Source organism: Papilio machaon, chromosome 5 (genome assembly GCF_912999745.1).
Source record: "Papilio machaon chromosome 5, ilPapMach1.1, whole genome shotgun sequence".
NCBI classification, from domain to species: domain Eukaryota; kingdom Metazoa; phylum Arthropoda; class Insecta; order Lepidoptera; family Papilionidae; genus Papilio; species Papilio machaon.
In genome coordinates this window covers 311705-333570 of record NC_059990.1, presented here as the reverse complement: position 1 = coordinate 333570, position 21866 = coordinate 311705, and the positions used below count along the sequence as shown (strand labels likewise).

Sequence of the window (21866 nt, the reverse complement as noted above, 5' to 3'; positions counted from 1 at the left end):
TTTCTTATATCGTATCTATATACAGGGTGTCCCAAAAGGTTACGTACATACGAAGGGGGTTGATAGGGGTGGTCACAAGGGTCACCAGAAAAATAAAATAAAAATTCCCCCGTGGGTATTAAAAAAAATAAATGGCATTCTTTAAAAAACTAAAAATTTTACACCTTGTGGGGCGAATTTGCTACCGATGACCCACAAATATTTTATTTTTATTTTATTTATTTATGTATGCAGTACATCAAAAATTGCTGTGTGCGAGGATTTTCGCAAACAAAATTGGCTACATAAGCCACATGCGAGCACACCAACGTCAAAACCGGAGCTGAAGACAGTCGCCGTGGCCGATATCGGCCGGGATTACATCATCATCATCACATCAAAAATTAATTACACTACTATAATTTCGCCAAACTGCAAGAGCAGTTTATTGGCGAAAAACTGCACCCAAAATGCTTACAATACACTAATACTACAAATTAATACTACAAATTACTTAATTATTAATTAAATTATTACTACAAATGAGACACTACAATTTAAAATAAAAATATAAATTAATCTATACAAGTTAAACAGTTACTTACTCGGTAGCGTATGTATCTAGTAACTGCGTTTTGAATTTTTTCTTATCGCTGCCTTTTCTCAGGCTATCTTCTTGGAGTGCATATGCATTAAATAATCGCGGCACTAGATATCTACGCGTCCGTTCTCCATAATAGTTTTGTGCACATGGTTCGTCAAAAATATTACGAGCTGACTTTCTTAGACTACCATACACATACTTTTTAACGAGAAAGTAGTTTTTACTACCTTGCTCAGTTGCCAACAAATATTTGATTTTTTCTATAACTGGTAGAATACCACTGAGTTTAAACAATACATTGTAATCACCGCTCTGTTTACATTTCTTTCTACTTTCTTTATCAACTAATAGTTTAACAAATCTTAATTGTATATGTTGTATTTTATCTATGTAAGTTCGGAATGTGCGTCCATAAGCAGAAAGACCGTAGCTAATTACTGAGTCGGCAAGAGCATGGTACAGCATACGTAAAGTGCATTTATCAACTATGCTTTTAAGATACACGAATTTATATAAAATACATCTTAATTTATTACACAATAATTCTGTATGCAAATTCCAATTAAATGTGGTATCAATAGTTAACCCTAAATACTTATATTTATCAATAAATTCAATTGGTTTACAGCTACAATTACATATGTTTTTTGTTTTATGCAAGCACTCGTATGAGTGACCTATAATGTTTATGGATACTCTAGGCTTATTTATATATGGCGATTGGATATTGCCATATTTAAAAAAAAAAGCTGTTAAGTTATCGTCAATAACTCTTTATCAATATGAAATAAAAAAACAATACATATCTAACAAAGATTTTAAGGAAAATTAAGTTCTTGTCCAGTCAAGGACTTCGTAATTACGATTTCACTCAACTTCCTCCAAGTGTACTGAAAAAAAAAAGTACTATGCAACTCCGGCGAGTAACTTAAAAAGATAGGTAATTTTATTGGTAGTTCGTTTTGTAAGAAGTGTAAGCACGCCTCGCCAGTCAGTGCCTCAGGTATCAAATCAATTGGAAGATGTGCCGCTAGAAACAGTCAAGGATATGTGGTTCCAGCATGATGGGTGCCCAGCACATTATGCACGTCCTGTAAGGGATTTCCTAGACGAAGAATACCCTGGTAGGTGGACGGGAAGGGCCGGTGCTATAGCGTGGCCAGCTCGTTCACCGGATTTAAACCCGTTAGACTTCTTTTACTGGGGTGCTATAAAAGAAAAAGTTTATGGAAAACCAATCAGGGACTTGGCTGACTTGAGGGTGAGGATCACAGAGGCCGCGAAATCAATTAATAATAGAAGATTTGCTCGTCATATCTCCCGCTCATTTTTAAAACGATGTAGGGCGTGTATTTATGTTGGTGGTAGACATTTCGAGCATTTTATTTGAATAAATAATTACAATTTTGTTTCATTTTTGAGTTTCATTTTAAACCATTGCAATACAATTACCTATTTTTTAAGTTTTAAGGAACAGAATAGACATTTAAAAATGTATTTGCGCACGAATTTGAGACTATTGTTTTATTGGTATGTTTTGTTTTGAAGGGGTATTGTTCCCAAAAAATATTTTTAAATGTCCTAGTATGAATTTTTTAAGTAAGTGTTATACCATTTTGGAATCGCAATAAAATTACCTATCTTACTTACTTACTTTACTCGCCGGAGTTGCATAGTACTTTTTTTTTCAGTACACTTGGAGGAAGTTGAGTGAAATCACAATTACGAAGTCCTTGACTGGACAAGAACTTAATTTTCCTTAAAATCTTTGTTAGATATGTATTGTTTTTTTTATTTCATATTGATAAAGAGTTATTGACGATAACATAACAGCTTTTTTTTTAAATATAGCAATATTTGTGGGTCATCGGTAGCAAATTCACCCCACAATGTGTAAAATTTTTAGTTTTTAATAAATGCCATTTATTTGTTTTAATACCCACAGGGGAATTTTTATTTTATTTTTCTGGTGACCCTTGTGACCACCCCTATCACCCCCCTTCATATGTACGTAACCTTTTGGGACACCCTGTATACATATCTTAATATATATAAATCTCGTGTCACAATGTTTGTCCTCAATGGACTCCTAAACCACTTAACCGATTATAATAAAATTCGCACACCATGTGCAGTTCGATCCAACTTGAGAGATAGGATAGTTTAAATCTCAAATTATAGTCGCAATTTTAATTTATTGCTAATTATTTGTCTGTTATTATTTGACAGTCACAATTATCTGTTAACTCCAAATGATTCTAACAGATGCCGATACCTTTAGACTGGGTTGAGTAAGTAATCAATAGATGGCGCTGCTATGGTAAATCTACGAACGTGTCATATAAGCTTATTAACTGCGCGCGGACGGAGTCGCGGGCGACAGCTATATATATATATATATATATATATATATACTAAAGACACGAAGGAGAAGGAACAATTAGTAATACCACACTCCTACTGTAATAGCAGCCTGGTCAATATGTTATTGTATCCAACAGCACTAACAGATGTTTTTGCAGACAGATCATTCACACGTCGTTAGCGTGCGTGACCAGAACACACAGGCCTCGTTTATTACAAATGTAGCTAAAAATCCTTTAATAGCTGTTTATTGTAGGAAATTTAACGCTCTTCAAAAAAGATCGGAATACTTTTTGCGATAAAATTTACCGTTTAAAAGTTATTAGTTGTATTCATAGTTAAATTCATCATTTTCCTATTTTTTATTTACTATCTCTTTTTGTTTGCAATAAAATTATGAAGTAACTCTTATAGGCCGTATATAAACGTGCTTCTACATAAATTTAAGTGTTTAAATGATTTTCTTTATTAAAATTTGTGAATTTAAGGCAATTAAACGAAAAAGCTAAAAGCAATCACGTTTTAAATTTATTCGTTTTGTAATTTAACGCCATCTGTGAGTAACGTGAGAGAACTTCATATCCTTCGAGTCTATAATATAGACTCAAAGGTCAAAGGTCCATAACCTTTGACCACGAATTACTAAGAGAGGCCATACTAACCCTACTAAGAGATTTTATGCGAACTTAAAGAAAACTTTTAGAAGGCCAAAATTAAGGTTACGGTCGGAAAATTCCTAGGTTAAATCTTAAAATAATTGGACTACGAACTAACCATACATAACACCTATAATAATCCCAATTAGGTTGTGCTGCTAATTCAGCTTATAGTTAGTGCTAGGTGGTGACAGTGGTCACCCTGAGGGCCCCACTGTAATCTAATATACATTGGATCCTGTCACGAGTTAAATGCGCTGACCTTGAATGCGCAGAAGTTAGGGATGTTAAAAAAATAATCGATTATGAAAAAAAAAACGATTATTGTAAGTCTTTTTACGATTTTTATAATTTATTCGATTTTTTAAAAAGCGCTATCGATGAAATATTTCACGCCCTGCGACATATAATACGATAAATAAGTTCATTAAAAATTGTTGTAAATGAACGAGGCAGTTTAATATATTTTTATATTCTAATTCTTATGCCTTCTAATATTAAATTAAATAATTAAATTAAAACAACTCTGTCTGTCTCGCTTTCATGCGAAAACAACAGTACCGATTTAAATTAAATTTGGTACAAAGATAGTCTAGATCTAGAGCCTGAAGAAACTTTCTTCAAGAAATGACATAGGCTACTTTTTAAATAGAAATAGAATAGAATTGAATTAAATAAAAAAAGGGTTTGCAAGTGGTTGAAAGAGGGGATGGGAAATTATATGGAAATATCATCAATTTTATAGTTAGAAGCTTGAAACTTATTTTTAGTCTGTTAATTTGCTGTAAATAAATATGACATTTAAAATTTGTAAAAGTTTAACCCTCTAGGGAACAAAATAACAATAGGGAACAGGAGATGAAAGTTTGTATGGAAATATATAAGGTTTATGAGAATGTTTTGTATGTTTAATATGTTTTGATGTAATAATTAATATGATTTATAATTTTTGTTTTTACTTAGCCTAAATAACTAAAATGCTACCTGAAAACAGTATTTCACGCGGACGAGGTCAGGAGCATAGCTATTTTATGATATTTGTGATTATAAATATTTTTTTAGTGTTTAAAAATTGTTTGTATTATATTTCCATTTATAAAACCATAAGTTTGTTGTTTTGTTTTAATACATTTACTTAATTTTATTTCATTCTATAAAATTTTTATGGCAATTAGTGTTTAGGAAATATCTAAATAGGAGCGTCGGTGGCTCAGGGGTTAAGCACATGACTTGCAATCTGCAGGTTCTGGGTTCGAATCCCGCCATGTACCAATGTGTTTTTTGATTTTCGATTTACATATGTACATTTATCCGACGTTCTTACGGTGAAGGAAAACATCGTGATGCAACCTGCACATATCTGAGAAGAAATTCAATGATATGTGTGAAGTCAACCAACCCGCACTTGGCCAGCGTGGTTGACTATGGCCTAGTCACCCCCTAACTTGGGGTAGGCTCCGAGCCCCTCGGTGGGGACGTATAGTGAGCTGATGATGATGATGATGATGATGATGAAATATCTATTGTATTTCTATGTTTCCCTGGAATTTTAATTTTTTTTATAAATCGACTAAAATCGATATTTTTTTCTTTAAAAATCGACAAATCGATTTTTATCGTCAACTGTAAAAATCGATTTTCGAATAATCGATTTTTCTACTCCATGATAACATCCCTAGTTGCGACTGAGAGATAGATATCGCCGTTAGGTAGGCGCCATATTTATATGCCCGCTAAAGCGAGGAATGGACTTTCGGTAGCGCTCGGACCACGACGTACTTAGACTAACTCTTTAATCTTTATTTACATCATACAAATGATATGCATACAAATACACTGAGTATACATATTAAAACTTTACAATAGTCACACAGAAGGATAAAAAAATTATCCTTATTTTAATAATATCTAAATTATATAACTAATACAATTAAATCTAGACGTATGGAAGAGCACAAATAACACAAGTGGGAAAATACATAAAATTCACACGGTACGACAACTTACATTTATCAACATTTTAACCTATCCAAAAACACAAAATTTACATTCTCAATAATATATATATATATGTAACATTTAATACTGACTAGATACATAATTAACATGGAAGTTACTTTTACAACATTTTTTATTTATTTATTTATTGAGCTTTATATAATCCATACATTGACTTACAGTTAAAAAAAAAAATTGTATAAAGAATAAGTTAACTTTTACAACATACATATAAAGGTGGACAACTGGCGATACGATCGAACACAGATAGCGGTACACACGATATACTAGCGCAGTCACTGTGGCGATACACTTTTCATAACAGTAGCACGGATACTTTGGCCATACACGACACATATTCACATAATAATTTCACTATATTACGCAAAATAATATTTCTTAAAAACATCTGGTCCCGCGGTTCTTGCACATTGCAAGTCATTGTAAAAATAGTGCCATAAACTTTAAATCTTGTATGGCTCGCACGGCGCGGCTGTTGCTTGCCTCTATTGTTTAATTTCGAGAAGCGATGAATTCGTTTTCATAATATTCCTAAGCCAAAAATAATTATCAGAAAACCGACAATAAAATAGGTAATATGTAACTCTTTGTATAGGGAATGTTATACTTTCGCATTTCAGATATATTTTACTTATTCGTTTTATAACTATTCAAAAAATTTTTTTTTTGGTAATTCTTCTAAATGAGCCCATTAATGTTCTTGATCTAAATTGTAACTTGCCGCCTTAATTCTTAAAATAGTGAAATGCCTTTTTGTCGCCTACGATCACAAATAACCCGGCCGGTCCTACTAAGAGATTTTATGTGACTTTAAAGAAAACTTTTAGAAAGCCAAAATTAAGGTTACAGCCGGAAAATTTCTCAGTTAAATCCTGCCACCAAAGCGCTATGGAAGCCGGAGATGCGGGGTTTTATTCCCGCCTCACCAACCCCCATCGGAGGGTCCGCTATCGGGTCCCGCCGTCGATCCTACCCATCCGAGGCGGGGCTGTATAAGCCATTACCCCACGACCCACCACACATCCGGTCACGAGGGCTTCAGGAGACAGGATAAACCAGTACCCACCTGCAGTCTCCGCGATCCTACCACCTCGCATCTGCGGTGCGACCCCACTGGGCGTGCTCCGAGGTGTTCCACCTCTGGCAGCCCCCACCTGGTGGGTCGGTTCTGCGCGCTAGTCTTACCTATCCCGAGCCTAGACTGGCTAGTCCCGCACGCTGGATGGACCCTGGTTCCTCTTAGCTTCACCGTGGGAGGCAGCCACGTTTACTAGAGCACCACCGCCACGTCAAGGCGGGAACCTAATATAACCCAAAAAATATAATTATCACAATTAGGTTGTGCTGCTAATGCAGCTTATACTTAGTGCTAGGTGGTGACAACGGTCAACCTGAGTGCCCCACTGCAATCTAATATATATTGGACTTTCTCATTCACAGTGACTAATACAATTATTACATAGACGTTGGATTTTGGACTTTGTATTGCGATAAGATAATTATTTTATCAACATGATTAATACATTTTTGTAATAAACAATTTTGGAATATGTTTTTAGCACTTTTTAATGTAATATATGGTATTTAATATAGAAATAAAAGAAGAAATTTACACATTTTTACTTTTCCTGTCAAATCTAACTACCTTTCGATCTTGGGGTTTTATCAATTTTTATATTGTATTTCTTCGTTCTACATTATGTGGAAAGTGTACTAACTATTTTGTGTCGTAAATTGTTTGCTGCACACTATAAAATTATTATATTATATATTATAACTATTATTTTAGTGTACTTGTAAAAATGAGTTTTTTTTTAATTTAAGTTCATTAAATTATTCGAATAGCTGTGTAACAACAAACAACATCGTTTCACAATTTTACAAATATAATAAATGTTTACAATGAAAAACTCTTCATTCAATCCAGCTAGGCACTTTACAATCAGTCCCGACCAAAAAAATTGCTTAATTATAATGAGCGCGATTGTACACATGCGCAAGCCGCCCCACTACTTTTGCCCAGCGCTATTAACTCGTAACGGGACCTATTATAACATTGACGTTGGACTTTGGACTTTGTATTCAGATAAGTTAATTATTTTATCTACATGATTAATAAATGTTTGTGATAAACAATTTCACAATATGTTTTTAGCACATTTTAATGTAATATATGGTATTTAATATAGAAATAAAAGAAGAAATTTACACATTTTTACTTTTCCTGTCAAATCTAACTACCTTAATCTTTCGATCTTGGGGTTTTATCAATTTTTATATTGTTTTTCATCGTTCTACATTATGTGGAAAGTGTACTAACTATTTTGTGTCGTAAATTGTTTGCTGCACACTATAAAAAATAATGAAATAAAAAGTATTGCATTATTAAGTAGTTATTTTCTACATAGTAAAGTAGTTCCCTCTCAATATTTTTAGCCGACTTCAAAAAGAAGGAGGTTATCAATTCGACTGAATTTTTTTTTAATGTGTATTACCGCGAATCTCCGCCCCTGGTGGTCCGATTTTGATAAACATTATTTTAATCGAAAGGAAGTGCTTGCAGATGGGTCCCATTTTTTTGTTTTTTTTTTAAATAACTAGAAGACTAGTAGATTTTGAATATAGCTTCAAAATTTGTTGCGAAAATTAGAGACATTTTTGCTTTCAGCGCTTACGTAGGCTAAACTATAAGACCTACATAAAAATGATGTATGGCGAATTGTAGCTCTTTAAATGTGCTAAAAAAAAGTCCGCGATAGCATATATCTATCTTGTATAGTTTTCTCACAATAACCATTTTTTTCTTTAGAAACATTAATTAAATTCATGCCCTATTTCCGACGCTATTATTCAAGTTCAGTATTAACCCTTATGTAAATAAATATGTTCATTATCAAGAGAATTTAATGTAGATTATATTTGCCGTTGAAACTATTTCATTCTGTCTAATAGTTTAGGAGATATCGTAAGAATAAAATTACGCGGAAACGAAAAATGCTACATCGCGTTACAATGAATAGCACAAATTTGCTTTCTAGGCTTACGTAGGTCAAACTATATGACCTACATTAAAATGATGTATGGAGTAATTATAGATCCTTAAATTTGCTAAATAAAAGTCTCAGGTGGCATATATCTATCATCTATGGATGTCTAACAAAAACCATGTTATTGTGAACAAACTTCGATTAAAATGCACACGAAAAACAGCGTCGTAAGCTTACGGCGCTATTATATTATATTCGATATGAATCCTTATCCAAATAAATATGTTTGGTGGCTAGAGTATTAAATGCAGATTACATTAGCCTTTAAACTATGTAATTCTGATCAATAGTTTGGAAGATATTAAATTATTAAAAACTACGCGCATTCGAAAAATGCTACTGCGGCGCGCGGCTGGACAAAATTAAAGGCAAGCTACGATGTTTTAGTTCGTTAATTTTCAATTTGTAAACCGATTTTGATAATTTGTTTATTGTTTAAAGGAATAGTGGTTATCTGCTGCATTGTAAATTAGTTTTTGAATTGAAGTACACACATATTAAATAGGAAAGTCCTTTTCTTTATTTGTCTTATTTTTTTCCTCATACGTATTAAGGAAATTTGTAATTGAACTTCAAATTCACTAAAAATTGTGAAATAAAACAAAAATTTTAAGAAAAAAAAAAGCCGACTTCAAAAAAAACAATCTCAAACAAAATGCACTCAAAAGTAACATAAAAAAACAATTTCAAACAAAATGCATTCAAAAGTACCATAAAAAACAATCTCAAACAAAATGCACTCAAAAGTAACATAAAAAAAATAATTTCAAACAAAATGCATTCAAAAGTACCATAAAGAACAATTTCAAACAAAATGCACTAAAAAGAAACAAAATAATGACATGAAAACGTCTTTCTTTCTTTCTTCTCTCTTTCAAAAACCCTCTAAACTCTAAAGAAAGTTCTCTTCTTTCTTGTAACATGTCTATATTGTATAATTATTGTTATTTTGGAGTCGGTTTCGGCCTAAGTAGGGACATAAACGTAAGTATGTCTCATACATCTCAAATATAAAATGTATAATATTATATTTACTTCGGCCGACACCGACTGCGAAATAACAATAATTATACAATATAGACATGTTACAAGAAAGAAGAGAACTTTCTTTAGAGTTTAGAGGGTTTTTGAAAGAGAGAAGAAAGAAAGAAAGAAGTTTTCATGTCATTATTTTGTTTCTTTTTAGTGCTTTTTGTTTGAAATTGTTTTTTATGGTACTTTTGAATGCATTTTGTTTGAAATAATTTTTTTTATGTTACTTTTTACCACTGTTTGCTTCTAAGTATTCAAATAAACTTTGAAAATGTGACCTTCAACCAGTTTTTATAAATTGTCAAGGAATCACATCACCATCACGATTTATAGTATTTGAATACGAAGCGAGCGAGAACACAGTCGTCTGTTATAGTCAAGTGTTGTATTATATGTTTAACGTGAAATAAATTGTGTTTTCGTGATTGGTAGGAGGAAAACAGATTTATTAATTAACACGAGTAGCTGTGCCCGCGACTTTGTCCGCGTGAAATACGGCTTTGGGTAGCATTTACTTATTTAGGCTAATTGTTTTAGTTAAACTTATAAAGAGAGCTAGCTGTTGTCCGCATATCTTCTTTCTGTGCGTTCCCTTCTTCGTTGATTAAAGGTAGGTAACGCATCTGAATTGTAGATGTCAATGGGCATCGGTCGTTTCGCTATTTCGGCGAATTCAGACGGATGCTTAGTCGTTTGCCACCTTGTAATATAAAAAAATCCACTATTCACTTTTTTGATGAAATTCATCCCGCATGCTAAACACGATAAATGGCGTTGAACAATGCAATAGATGTGTAATCTTTTTTTAACAATGCATTCTTTCAGTATAACAATAATCAGTAATTACTAGTACGTGCAGTTATTTGAAGTATTAAGCAGACGTTAAATATTTAACAACTAGTGATATTGCTTTCATTAGATTTTAAATTTGATTAATAACAAAGACCGAGGGTTAAATATCATATGAACCAAATTTTTTTCGGTGAATTTTGACAGGTAAAACCTTTTTTTTATCTCTTATCGATTGAGTCGTTGAGATATATTTCTGTTATCGTCATTGTTATTATTATTTCTTATCATTTCTATATCGGTGGACGTTAAACATATAAATTTCAGATTCGTTCGCATAAGTGTATGTAATCATGTTGGCCCTAGCCCTCATAGTCGTGGGCGTCGTCGCTCTCTACCTGTACGGAACAAGAACATTCAAATATTGGGAGAAGAGAGGAATCAAACATGACAAACCGATACCGTTTTTCGGCAACAGATGGCGTATCTACTCCAGAACGAAGAGCATAACACAATTGGCTGAAGAACTGTACTGGAAGTATCCGAAAGAAAGGCTTGTGGGCTTCTATCGAACAACAGTTCCGGAATTAGTGATAAGAGATCCGAAGCTTGTAAAGCAAATCCTTGTGACAGACTTTAGCTATTTTAACAGGAGGGGTTTAAATACTCATAAATCTGTTGTGGAACCGCTGTTGCGAAATCTGTTCTTTGTCGATGGCGACGTTTGGAAGTTATTGCGACAACGCATCACGCCTGCATTCACAAGCGGAAAGCTGAAGGCGATGTTTCCTCTCATCATAGAGCGAGCTGAGCGCTTGCAGAATAATGCAATAAATGTACCGCCAACTGGAGGTGTCCTGGATGCCCGAGAAATAATGGCGCGGTACACTACCGACTTCATAGGAGCGGTCGGATTTGGTCTCGATTCAGATTCATTGAGTGATGAAAATTCAGCTTTTAGGAAACTCGGTATCAAAATTTTTCAATTTGACGTTAATCAAATAGTAAGACAAATGCTCAAGGAAATGTTTCCGGAAACATTGAAACATGTAAATGTTTTGAATAAAGTCGAAAGTGACGTATTCGGCATAGTCCGCAGTATAATGCAAAAAAGAAATTATAAGCCATGTGGTAGAAACGATTTCATTGATCTACTCCTAGAATGTAAGAACAAAGGCAACATGGTTGGCGAATCTATGGAAATAACAAAACCTGATGGAACACCCGAACAAATATCAATAGAACTATCTGAAGCTCTAATGGTCGCTCAGGTGTTTGTTTTCTTTGCTGCTGGTTTCGAGACTTCCGCTTCCTCTACAAGTTATACGTTACATGAACTGGCACATCATCCAGATGTACAACGGAAAGTGCAAGAAGATATCGATACAGTTTTAGCAAAGTACGATAATAAATTATGCTATGATGCAGTCAAAGATATGAATTATTTACGATGCGCTTTTAAAGAAGGTTTGCGAATGTTTCCTTCGTTAGGCTATTTGATGAGGAAGTGTGCTCATAAGTATACATTCCCGGACATGGACCTAACAATAGACGAGGGAGTCACAATAATCATTCCTGTACAAGCTATGCACAAAGATCCTCAATACTTTGAGGACCCTGAAGATTTCAGACCTGAGCGCTTTTTAACTGACTTCATTAATCCAATGACGAAAGATATATATTTGCCTTTCGGTGAAGGTCCTCGAGCTTGCATTGGTAAGTGTAATTACATTCATTTTTTTCTCTTTATTAGATAAATGGATGCTGAGCGAAATTTTGACATGTAAACGCTTATTTACTGTAACGTTTAATTTGTTGTACTTAGATATTTGTGTTAGATAGATCAGAATTAAATATTATGATGCAATTTGAAATAATAAATATTTTAAATAATTCCAGGTGAGAGAATGGGTCTGATGCAGTCGCTGGCTGGTCTGGCGGCGGTGCTGTCGCGTTTCACTGTTGAACCCGCGCCAAAAACACCGCACCCTCCCATTGTGGATCCCACCTCAAATGTGGTACAGTCCGTAATCGGTGGCGTACCTTTATTGTTCCGTCCGAGGTTCAAATAAAATAACAACTTCATTAGCTCACAGAACTGTTATACCATTTGAAATTGACAATGTGAATGGAAATGGAAATAAATACGGTCTTGTGAAATTGTTCTGGTCCTTTGTTCTGCTACCATTTTTTTTTTAATTACCATTTATTTATTTATTACTTCATATCTGTATATATAAACTAGCAGTCGCCCGCGACTTCATCGGGGAATTAAAAGAACCTATTAATAAATAAACTCTGTAAAACAACAATATTATCAAACAAAACTAATTAATAATGAAAAAAATATTAAAAAGACATGGAACATTATAAAAGACGTATGCGACATTAAACCTAAAGATGAATCACCCGTTGAACTACTTAATATTAAAAGAACACCTAAAGAATCACTCAACAATGTCAATGCGTATTTCACAAATATTGGAGAGAGTCTGGCTGAAGTCATCTTAAATAAACTTGATAAAACAGAGTGTGAGTTAGCAAAACAAGCAGCTGCACAGCTAAATTCTTATCTTCACTCCATGTCATTTGCACCTACCGATCCCTATGAAATAAATAAAATTATAAATGATTTAAAATTAGACAGTTCCCCTGGTTACGATGGTATCACTAGTAAATTTCTCAAAATAACGAAAGCAGCCTAATCGTGGTAAGAATCCCGTTTCTTACGAACAGTATATTAGTAAAAATCACGAAAGTTTGAAGTTAAATAACGAAAGATTTCCTTGTCCATCCAATAGCACATTTCTGTAACCTCAGCCTTGAACAAGGTGAATTTCCGGATTTATTCAAAACTGCAATTGTTTCCCCTATTTTTAAATCAGGTAACAACCAAGAGGTTTCCAATTATAGACCCATATCCCTGCTTTCTACCATGTCCAAGATTCTAGAACGACTGGTCAATACGAGGTTAACTAACTATCTCGAAAAAAACCAGTTGCTAGCAGACAATCAGTATGGTTTTCGCAAGGGAAGATCAACGGATGATGCCGTCTTGGAACTAACATCTATGATTAACCAATACGTCTACAGTGGAGAGAAAGTAATTTGTGTATTCCTAGACCTAAAAAAAGCCTTTGACACAGTTTCTATACCAATTCTATTATCGAAACTAGAAGCTCTAGGAATCCGCGGTCATGTCCTCAAGTGGTTCCAGAGTTACCTAAAAGGAAAAAAACAATACATCAGAGTTAATAATGTGCTCAGTGATGCTTTGACATGCAGTTTTGGAATTCCACAGGGAAGTACCTTAGGCCCAACCCTTTTCTTAGCCTATATTAACAATCTCCCCAAAGTGCTACCGTCCATGCCCACTCTCTCTTGTTTGCCGACGACACAGTCCTTTTGTTTCATGGCCAAGACTGGCAAAAGGTGCATAAAAGTGCAGAAACTGGACTAAAGAGCGTGACAGCCTGGCTAGAGAACAATTTACTAACCTTGAATGCTTCTAAATCCAAATACTTATGCTTCACTAAGTCCGATAATTACTTCCAAGGTCTAGGCCAAACTATCACGTTACATACCTATTCATGTAATAATGAACATCCAGGTCAATGTACTTGCGACGTACTTACAAGAGCCAAAAGTATTCGATATCTCGGCGTACAGGTCGACGACACTCTAAGCTGGAAGGAGCACATATCACACATTTGCACACGGGTCAGAAGGCTTATTTATATATTCAAGCAACTGCGTACAGTCGCAAATAAAAAGACTCTCATCCTAACTTACAAAGCGCTCTGTCAAAGTGTTATTTACTATTGTGTGACGGTATGGGGTGGAGTACCGAAAACAAGGCTGATTGATCTAGAAAGGGCACAAAGAGCAGTACTGAAGGTACTAATGCGCCTTCCGTACCGACATCCTACCAATGCATTATATGAGGAGTCTCAAGTGCTCTCAGTTAGGAAGCTCTTCATACTCCAATCCCTGCTAAGATACCACCGCACTTCAGCCAAACTGCTGCTACACTCGTCAAAAAGAAAACCACGCTGCCCTATACCTCTTATCAAAACTAGTTTTGCGCAAAGGCACTATAACTTTCTTGGGCCTTTGATATATAACCAAATATTAGCTCAGTGCGACATCAACCTAGGAGCTCTAAACTACTTTAAATTCAAAAAATACGCAACGCAATGGCTATTGACTCTCGACTACGACCAATCTGAAAATCTTTTAAAAATAAAACAATAAAAAGTGAAAAAAAAAACATCAATATAAAAATAAATTAACATCCATGACTATGCACACACACACACACGCTCGCACATACACATACACACCCCACAAATACACTTACTTTTACTTCCTGACGCAGCTTCTCACAGGGCACGGCTGTTTTGGCCGTTACCTGTGTGAAGTTGTGGGAATTGAGTCGGATCCCGGTTGCCACAATTGCGCGACCGGCGCCGTGGACACGGCCGAGCATACGCTCGCCGTGTGCAACTTACTTAATATCATATTTTTGTACTGTAGTAACGTAAAATCATAAATAAGAGAAGGCGCTGTCTCCTGTAACACAGGTTACACCTAGCACAGGTGACAGAGCTCTATTAAATTTGTAAAAATATATTTAGTTCAATAAAAAAAAATATATATAGCCTTATATTTAAATGTGGTAGATCACGCAACAACGCTGTTTGTTGGGTGCACGAATGGGCCGTGTCGACCGGTAGAGTACCACGACCACACAGAAGACAGGCGTGAAGTGGAAGCAATTCCGCGTTTCCTCTTATGAGTGTGGTGCCAGAGACCTTAATCCTCTTTCCTTTCCCACCCTTTTATTATTAGGAAAGGATAGGAAGGGGAAGTGGATTTGGCGGAAGAGGCGACGCATAGGAAGGGGAAATCTTTTCTTTTATATTTAAGGTAATGGTAAAGTTGGGCAGAGGTAAAGGTTTAACAGTTTTTAACTACACTTTTTTGACCTTTAGTGGTCAAGTTTGAAAAAAGCTTGAATGAAATAGTTAATTATTTGTTCTCAAAATTATACATCTGAATTTTTAAATAAATCTGCTGAATAAATAACGTTTTTCCATTCAAACTATGGACCCCCACTTTAGACCTTTAGATGATGAATTTCGCAAAAATCTTTTATAGCTCTCAACTACGTAGTGATAGAACCATATGCAAAATATAAAGTCTCTTGAAGTCGTACATACCAAATGAAAAATAAATGTAAACACGAACCATGATCACCCTTTTAAGACCTTAAAAGTTTTAATTTTTAAAGACCCTAAAAGACCTAGTGAAATATTTGTGCTGAAAAGCATTTACATCAATTTTCATAAACTTTTTCCGAAGGAATAATGTTGCTCCATACTAACTTCGGACCCCCACTTCGGACCCTTAGGGGACGAATTTCATAAAATCCCTTCTTAGTGGACGCCTACGAAGCAACAGAAACCTCTATGCAAAATATCAAGTCTCTAGACCCAGACGTTTTGGCTGTGCGTTAATATTTGAGTCACTCAGTTTACTCTTCTAAATTATTTGTGCTGAATGGCGTTCGTCACAATTTTGAAGTAATTTTGCCATAGGATTTCGTCTACGTAGAGATTAACAATTTACACCCCCATTTTTTGACCTTTGGAGGTCAAATTTGATAAAAGCTTAACGTTGTTAATTATTTGTTCTCAAAATTATACATTTCAATCTTCAAATAATTCTGCTGAACAGCTGACCCCAACTTTAGACCTAATACATAATAATTCTTAAGCAGAATTACTTGGAAATTGAGATAAACATTTTGGGCACAGGTAATTAACTATGTCATTCAAGCTTTTTTAATTTTTTCTGTAAAGACAAAAAGGGGGGTTTAGCAAATGCTAAACTCCTCGCAGACAAAGTCCTCCTGCAGAATTATTTCAAAATTTAAATTAAAGTTTTTCAGCATAAATAATTAACTACGTCTTTCAGGTTTCTCTCATTTTTGACCTCAAAAGGTCTAAGGGGAATCAAAGTTCGTATTTATATTAATTTTTCATAGATAAAGTATGAAAAGTAGAGACTTGATATTTTGTAGAGGGGTTTCTATTACTACGTAGTTGAGCGCTATAAAAGATTTATGCGAAATTCATCTTTTTAAGGCCTACAGTGGGGGTCCAAAGTTTGTATTGATTCGACTGTAATTTTTTTCATGTTACCGCGAAACTCCGCCCCTGGTGGTCCGATTTTGATAAAAATATTTTAATCGAAAGGCACTTCCTTTGCAGATGGGTACCATTTTTTTAAAATAACTAGAAGACTAGTAGATTTTGAATTTAGCTTCAAAATGTGTTGCGAAAATTAGGAACATTTTTGATTTCAGCGCTTACGTAGGCTGAACTATAAGACCTACATAAAAATAATGTATGGAAGAATTGTAGCTCTTTAAATGTGTTAAATAAAAGTCTCCGAGAAGATATATCTATCTTTTATAGTTTTCTCACAATAACCATTTTTTTCTTTACAAACATCAATTAAATTATTTCCGACGCTATTATTCGAGTTCAGTATTAATCCTTATGTAAATAAATATGTTCATTATCAAGAGAATTTAATGTATAATCTACATTTGCCCTTGAAACTATATCATTATGTCTAATAGTTTAGGAGATATCGAAAGAATAAAATTACGCGGAAACGAAAAATGCTACATCGCGTTACAATGAAAAGCACAATTTTGCTTTCTGGGCTTACGTAAGTCTAACTATATGATCTACATAAAAATGATGTACTGAGTAATTATAGATCCTTAAATTTGCTAAATAAAATTACATTATCCTTTCAAACTATGTAATTCTGATCAATAGTTTGGAAGATATTAAATGATTAAAAACTACTCGTATGTGCATCCGAAAAATGCTACTGCGGCGCGCGGCTGGACAGAATTAAAGGCACGCTACGATGTACTAGTTCGTCAATTTTCAATTTGTATACGGATTTTGATAATTATGTATACTAGCTTTTACCCGCGACTCCGTCCGCGCGGAATAAAAAATAGAAAACGGGGTAAAAATTATCCTATGTCCGTTTCCTGGTTCTAAGCTACCTGCCCACCAATTTTCAGTCAAATCGATTCAGCCGTTCTTGAGTTATAAATAGTGTAACTAACACGACATTCTTTTATATATATGGATGATTCTTCTTTGTTTAAAGAATAAGTGGTTATCTGCTGCATTCTAAATTAGTTTTTGAATTGAAGTACACACATATTAAATAGGACAGTCCTTTTATTTATTATTTGTCTTATTTCGGTCCTCATACGTATTAAGGAAATTTGTAATTGAACTTCAAATTCACTGAAAATTGAGAAATAAAATTAAAAAAAAACTCAAACAAAATGCACTTAGAAGTAACAAAATAATGTCATGAAAACCCTCTAAAGAAAGTTCTCTTCTTTCTTGTAACATGTCTATATTGAATAATTATTGTTATTTTGGAGTTGGTTTCGGCCTAAGTAGAGATATAAACGTAAGTATGTCTAATACATCTCAAATATAAAATGACACCTATTTACTTCGGAGGGTCATGACATTATTTTTAATGTATCCTGTAAAAGTCTTAAAGGGACGTTAAAGTTCGTATCTAACCGTTTGTCTTTGATTTCGCCGCACAAGTTTTGTGTACGTTCTATACTACAGGAATGCTAATGTTGCTGTAAAAGTAGTATGCGAGACTTTTAAATAAGCCAACACCACTTTTTTACACATTCGTAAGGAGCCAACTAGACGTAAATATAATTCATAGACTATCACTGAATGTGTTCGCTTGATATCACTTCGAGATGAAGAAAGGACATGTGTAAAGAGAAAAGATTTGAACAATGTTACTATTGACACGCTCTCTAATAAAGTGATACCTAATATCAACATGCTTGGTCCTATTATGAAATAAAGGATTATGTAATAACTTCTGAGCACTCTGATTATCATTACAGATTACAATACACTGCAAGTTACCTGTAATTTATTTCTGTAAATTACTATGATATATATAGCCTCTTTACAAAATTCAGAATAAAACCAATATATTTTGCCTCTGTATAGACAATGCAACTTGACACTTAATAAGTAGCTTATGTATTCATCGAGGTAATGTTCTACATTATTGCCAAATTTCATCAAGATCCATCCTTCCATCCATCTAAACATTCGCAGTTATAATATTAGTAAGAAACGATGGTAGACGCGCCAGCACAACAACATCTGTTGCACGAATTGGTCGGCCCGCTCGGTGCACAACCACACAGAAGACAGGCGTCATGTGGAAGCAATTCCGCGTTTCGCCTGACGTGTGTGGTGCCTGAGGCCTAATTTTAATCTTTTTTCCCTTTCGACTCTTTTCTTATATAGGAATATTCTTGTATAGGAAAAGGGAGTGGATATGAGGGCGGAGGGGACGCATTGGAAAGGGAAAAATATTATCTTTTTGTGCGTACCGTATCGATTAAAGGCAGACATCGCATCGCATCTGCAATTACGGATGTCTTCGATCCGCGTTCGCTACGCTATTACGGCGAATCCAGGTGGCCGCTCGCTCGTTTGCCTTCTTAAATATGTATAAAAAAATACATAAATTAACAATTCACTAATAGTTGAGTAAAATGGAAAAGTAATAAACTCATTTTGTTATAAATGACAACGACAACATTCGCTGTTATTAAATACTGTGTTTTTTAAAAAATATATAAAAACAGTTACTCTTTCATAGATCATAGTCATATGCGCAATAGCAATCGATAAAAGCTATACCTATGGTCCTTCGACCACGTGTATCCCGGCCGACCCTACTAAGAGATTTTATGCGACTTTAAAGAAAACTTTTAGAAGGCCAAAACTAAGGTGACGGTCGGAAAATTCCTAGGTTAAATCTTAAAATAATTGGACTACGAACTAACCATACATAACACCTATAATTATCCCAATTAGGTTGTGCTGCTAATTCAGCTTATAGTTAGTGCTAGGTGGTGACAGTGGTCACCCTGAGGGCCCCACTGTAATCTAATATACATTGGATCCTGTCACGAGTTAAAAGCGCTGACCTTCAATGCACGGAAGTCGAGTGTTGGTGTTACTGGTAAGAAGTGTGAGGCGGAAGGCGGGGGTGGCCCGCGCGGGCGCCCCGTATTGGTTAGTCAGTCGCCTTCCTTCGTCCCGCTTCCCTGCGCACGTCTTGAATATCCTCGAGTACAATCGCGTGCTTAGTGTTTTTAGTAGAGGAGTCCGAGATGCTAAATGGGGATTTACTCGCGTTGTTTTGTGTCTTTGTTTTGTTGTAATAGTTTATATTAAAAATCCAAAACTTTATGTCTTAAAGCGTCAAACAAGAAAAATCGTATACGACGAGAATAGTTTCCTCAAAAAAGAATCAATTGAATAAGTGGCCGACCTTAAACTTATAAAATCAAAAAAGCTGCCACAAATATTATAAAAAAAAAATTAAATCCATCGCTATTTCATTGAAACAGATTGACAATAGACTGAGTGCAACTGATAAATTGTTGATAGATGAAATATCTATAAATCTACAGCAAAGTTAAAGAGAAGCCGATAAATCTTATTCAAATAGTGTTAGTAAATTACAACACGTCAGAAATAATTTAAATCAAATTCAAAAACGTACAGCGCTTGCCACAAAATACATCAGTGGCGACAGTAAGAAAAATTGTGACAACAGCAGAGAATTCAGAATTGATTTGTGTGTTTGAAACTCTGGGCATAAAAAGACCACGTGTTATAAAACGATGTATTCATATCTTTCATCTAACGGAAACGGAACTTCCAACCATTGAGAAACTTCGTCGAAAATTAGAAAAAGATAACAATTTTCAAGGATCTGAAGCAAGTCTTAGGAGAATAATTAGAAGTTTAGGATTTAGATGAAAAGAAAACCAGAAAATAATAGATCAGTCCTTAGAGAAACCTCTAATATACGCCTGCGTCGGATTTAATGTTTAAAAAAATAAATAAAAAAGTATCGTCAAGAAGGGCGACCTATAATTTACACAGATGAATCTTATCTAGATTCTTCCGATTCCATCCAAGCCTGGGCGGATGGGTCAACAAAGGGTCTTAAAGAACCCATATCGAAGGGGCAACGATTAGTGATTGTACATGCTGGTTCTGAGCAGGTTTTGTCCCTAATGCCTTGCTGATATTTAAGGCCGATACTAAGACTGGAGATTATCATGATAATATGAATTATCAAAATTTATAAAAAATGGATTCGCACTGAGCTAATGTCTAATCTGCCTCCAAATTCTGTAGTGGATAATTGAGAATGGTATGTGTGGGATGACCACAACAAATAATAAGACCTTGCACGCACATCAAATTCTAAGACAGCTGATATAAAAGCCTGGCTCTTAGAAAAAGGGATAGAATACAATGAGCAAATGATAAAACCAGAGTTATATAAGCTTATAAAAGCAAACAAAATACATTTCAAAACATTCTCCATCGATAAAATCTTGGCTGAAAAAGGTCACAACTGTTTGAGACTTCCTCCATATCATCCAGATCTCAACCCTATTGAAATGGCGTGGTCTATTTTTATAAAATAGTATGTTGGAAGCAAAAGTATCAGATGGAACATTAATATTGTTAATGAGTTTGTTAAGGAAAAGGTAAATATGATGAGAGCGCAGGAGACTTTACAACAAAATAAAATCGATAGAATAAGAATATAAAAGAAGTGACCACATTATTGAGAGTGTGGCGACAGTTCAGATAGTCAAGATGAAGAAGATGACAGTGAAGTTTCTGATGACAGCTATGTAATGCCCTCTACCAGCACTTCCGGCAGGCAACCTCAGCCTTCTACTAAAATTTCATTCGAAGATGACTTCATGGAAGGAATTACACCATTATCGGATGATTCATTATAAAGATAATCAATAAATTTTTTAGTGTACTTGTAAAAATGAGTTTTTTTTTAATTTGTTCCATAATTTCATTAAATTATTCGAATAGCTGTGTAATAACAAACAACATTGTTTCACAATTTTACAAATATAATAAATGTTTACAATGAAAAACTCTTCATTCAATCCAGCTAGGCACTTTACAATCAGTCCCGACCAAAAAAATTGCTTAATTATAATGAGCGCGATTGTACACAAGCGCAAGCCGCCCCACTACTTTTGCCCAGCGCTATTAAATCGTAACGGGACCTATTATAACATTGACGTTGGATTTTGGACTTTGTATTGAGATAAGTTAATTATTTTATCTACATGATTAATAAATTTTTGTGATAAACAATTTCACAATATGTTTTTAGCACATTTTAATGTAATATATGGTATTTAATATAGAAATAAAAGAAGAAATT

The 21866-nt window shown here is 34.5% G+C and overlaps 1 protein-coding gene across 1 annotated transcript; it reads left to right on the top strand.

The window, feature by feature from the left end:
• Positions 1-10796: 10796 nt before the first annotated feature.
• On the top strand, positions 10797-12583 carry LOC106711888 (cytochrome P450 6B2). The gene is made up of 2 exons (XM_045677902.1): positions 10797-12206; positions 12390-12583. Exons 1-2 carry the CDS (start codon positions 10844-10846, stop codon positions 12560-12562), a joined length of 1536 nt encoding a protein of 511 aa, XP_045533858.1. The 5' UTR covers positions 10797-10843; the 3' UTR covers positions 12563-12583.
• Positions 12584-21866: the final 9283 nt, after the last annotated feature.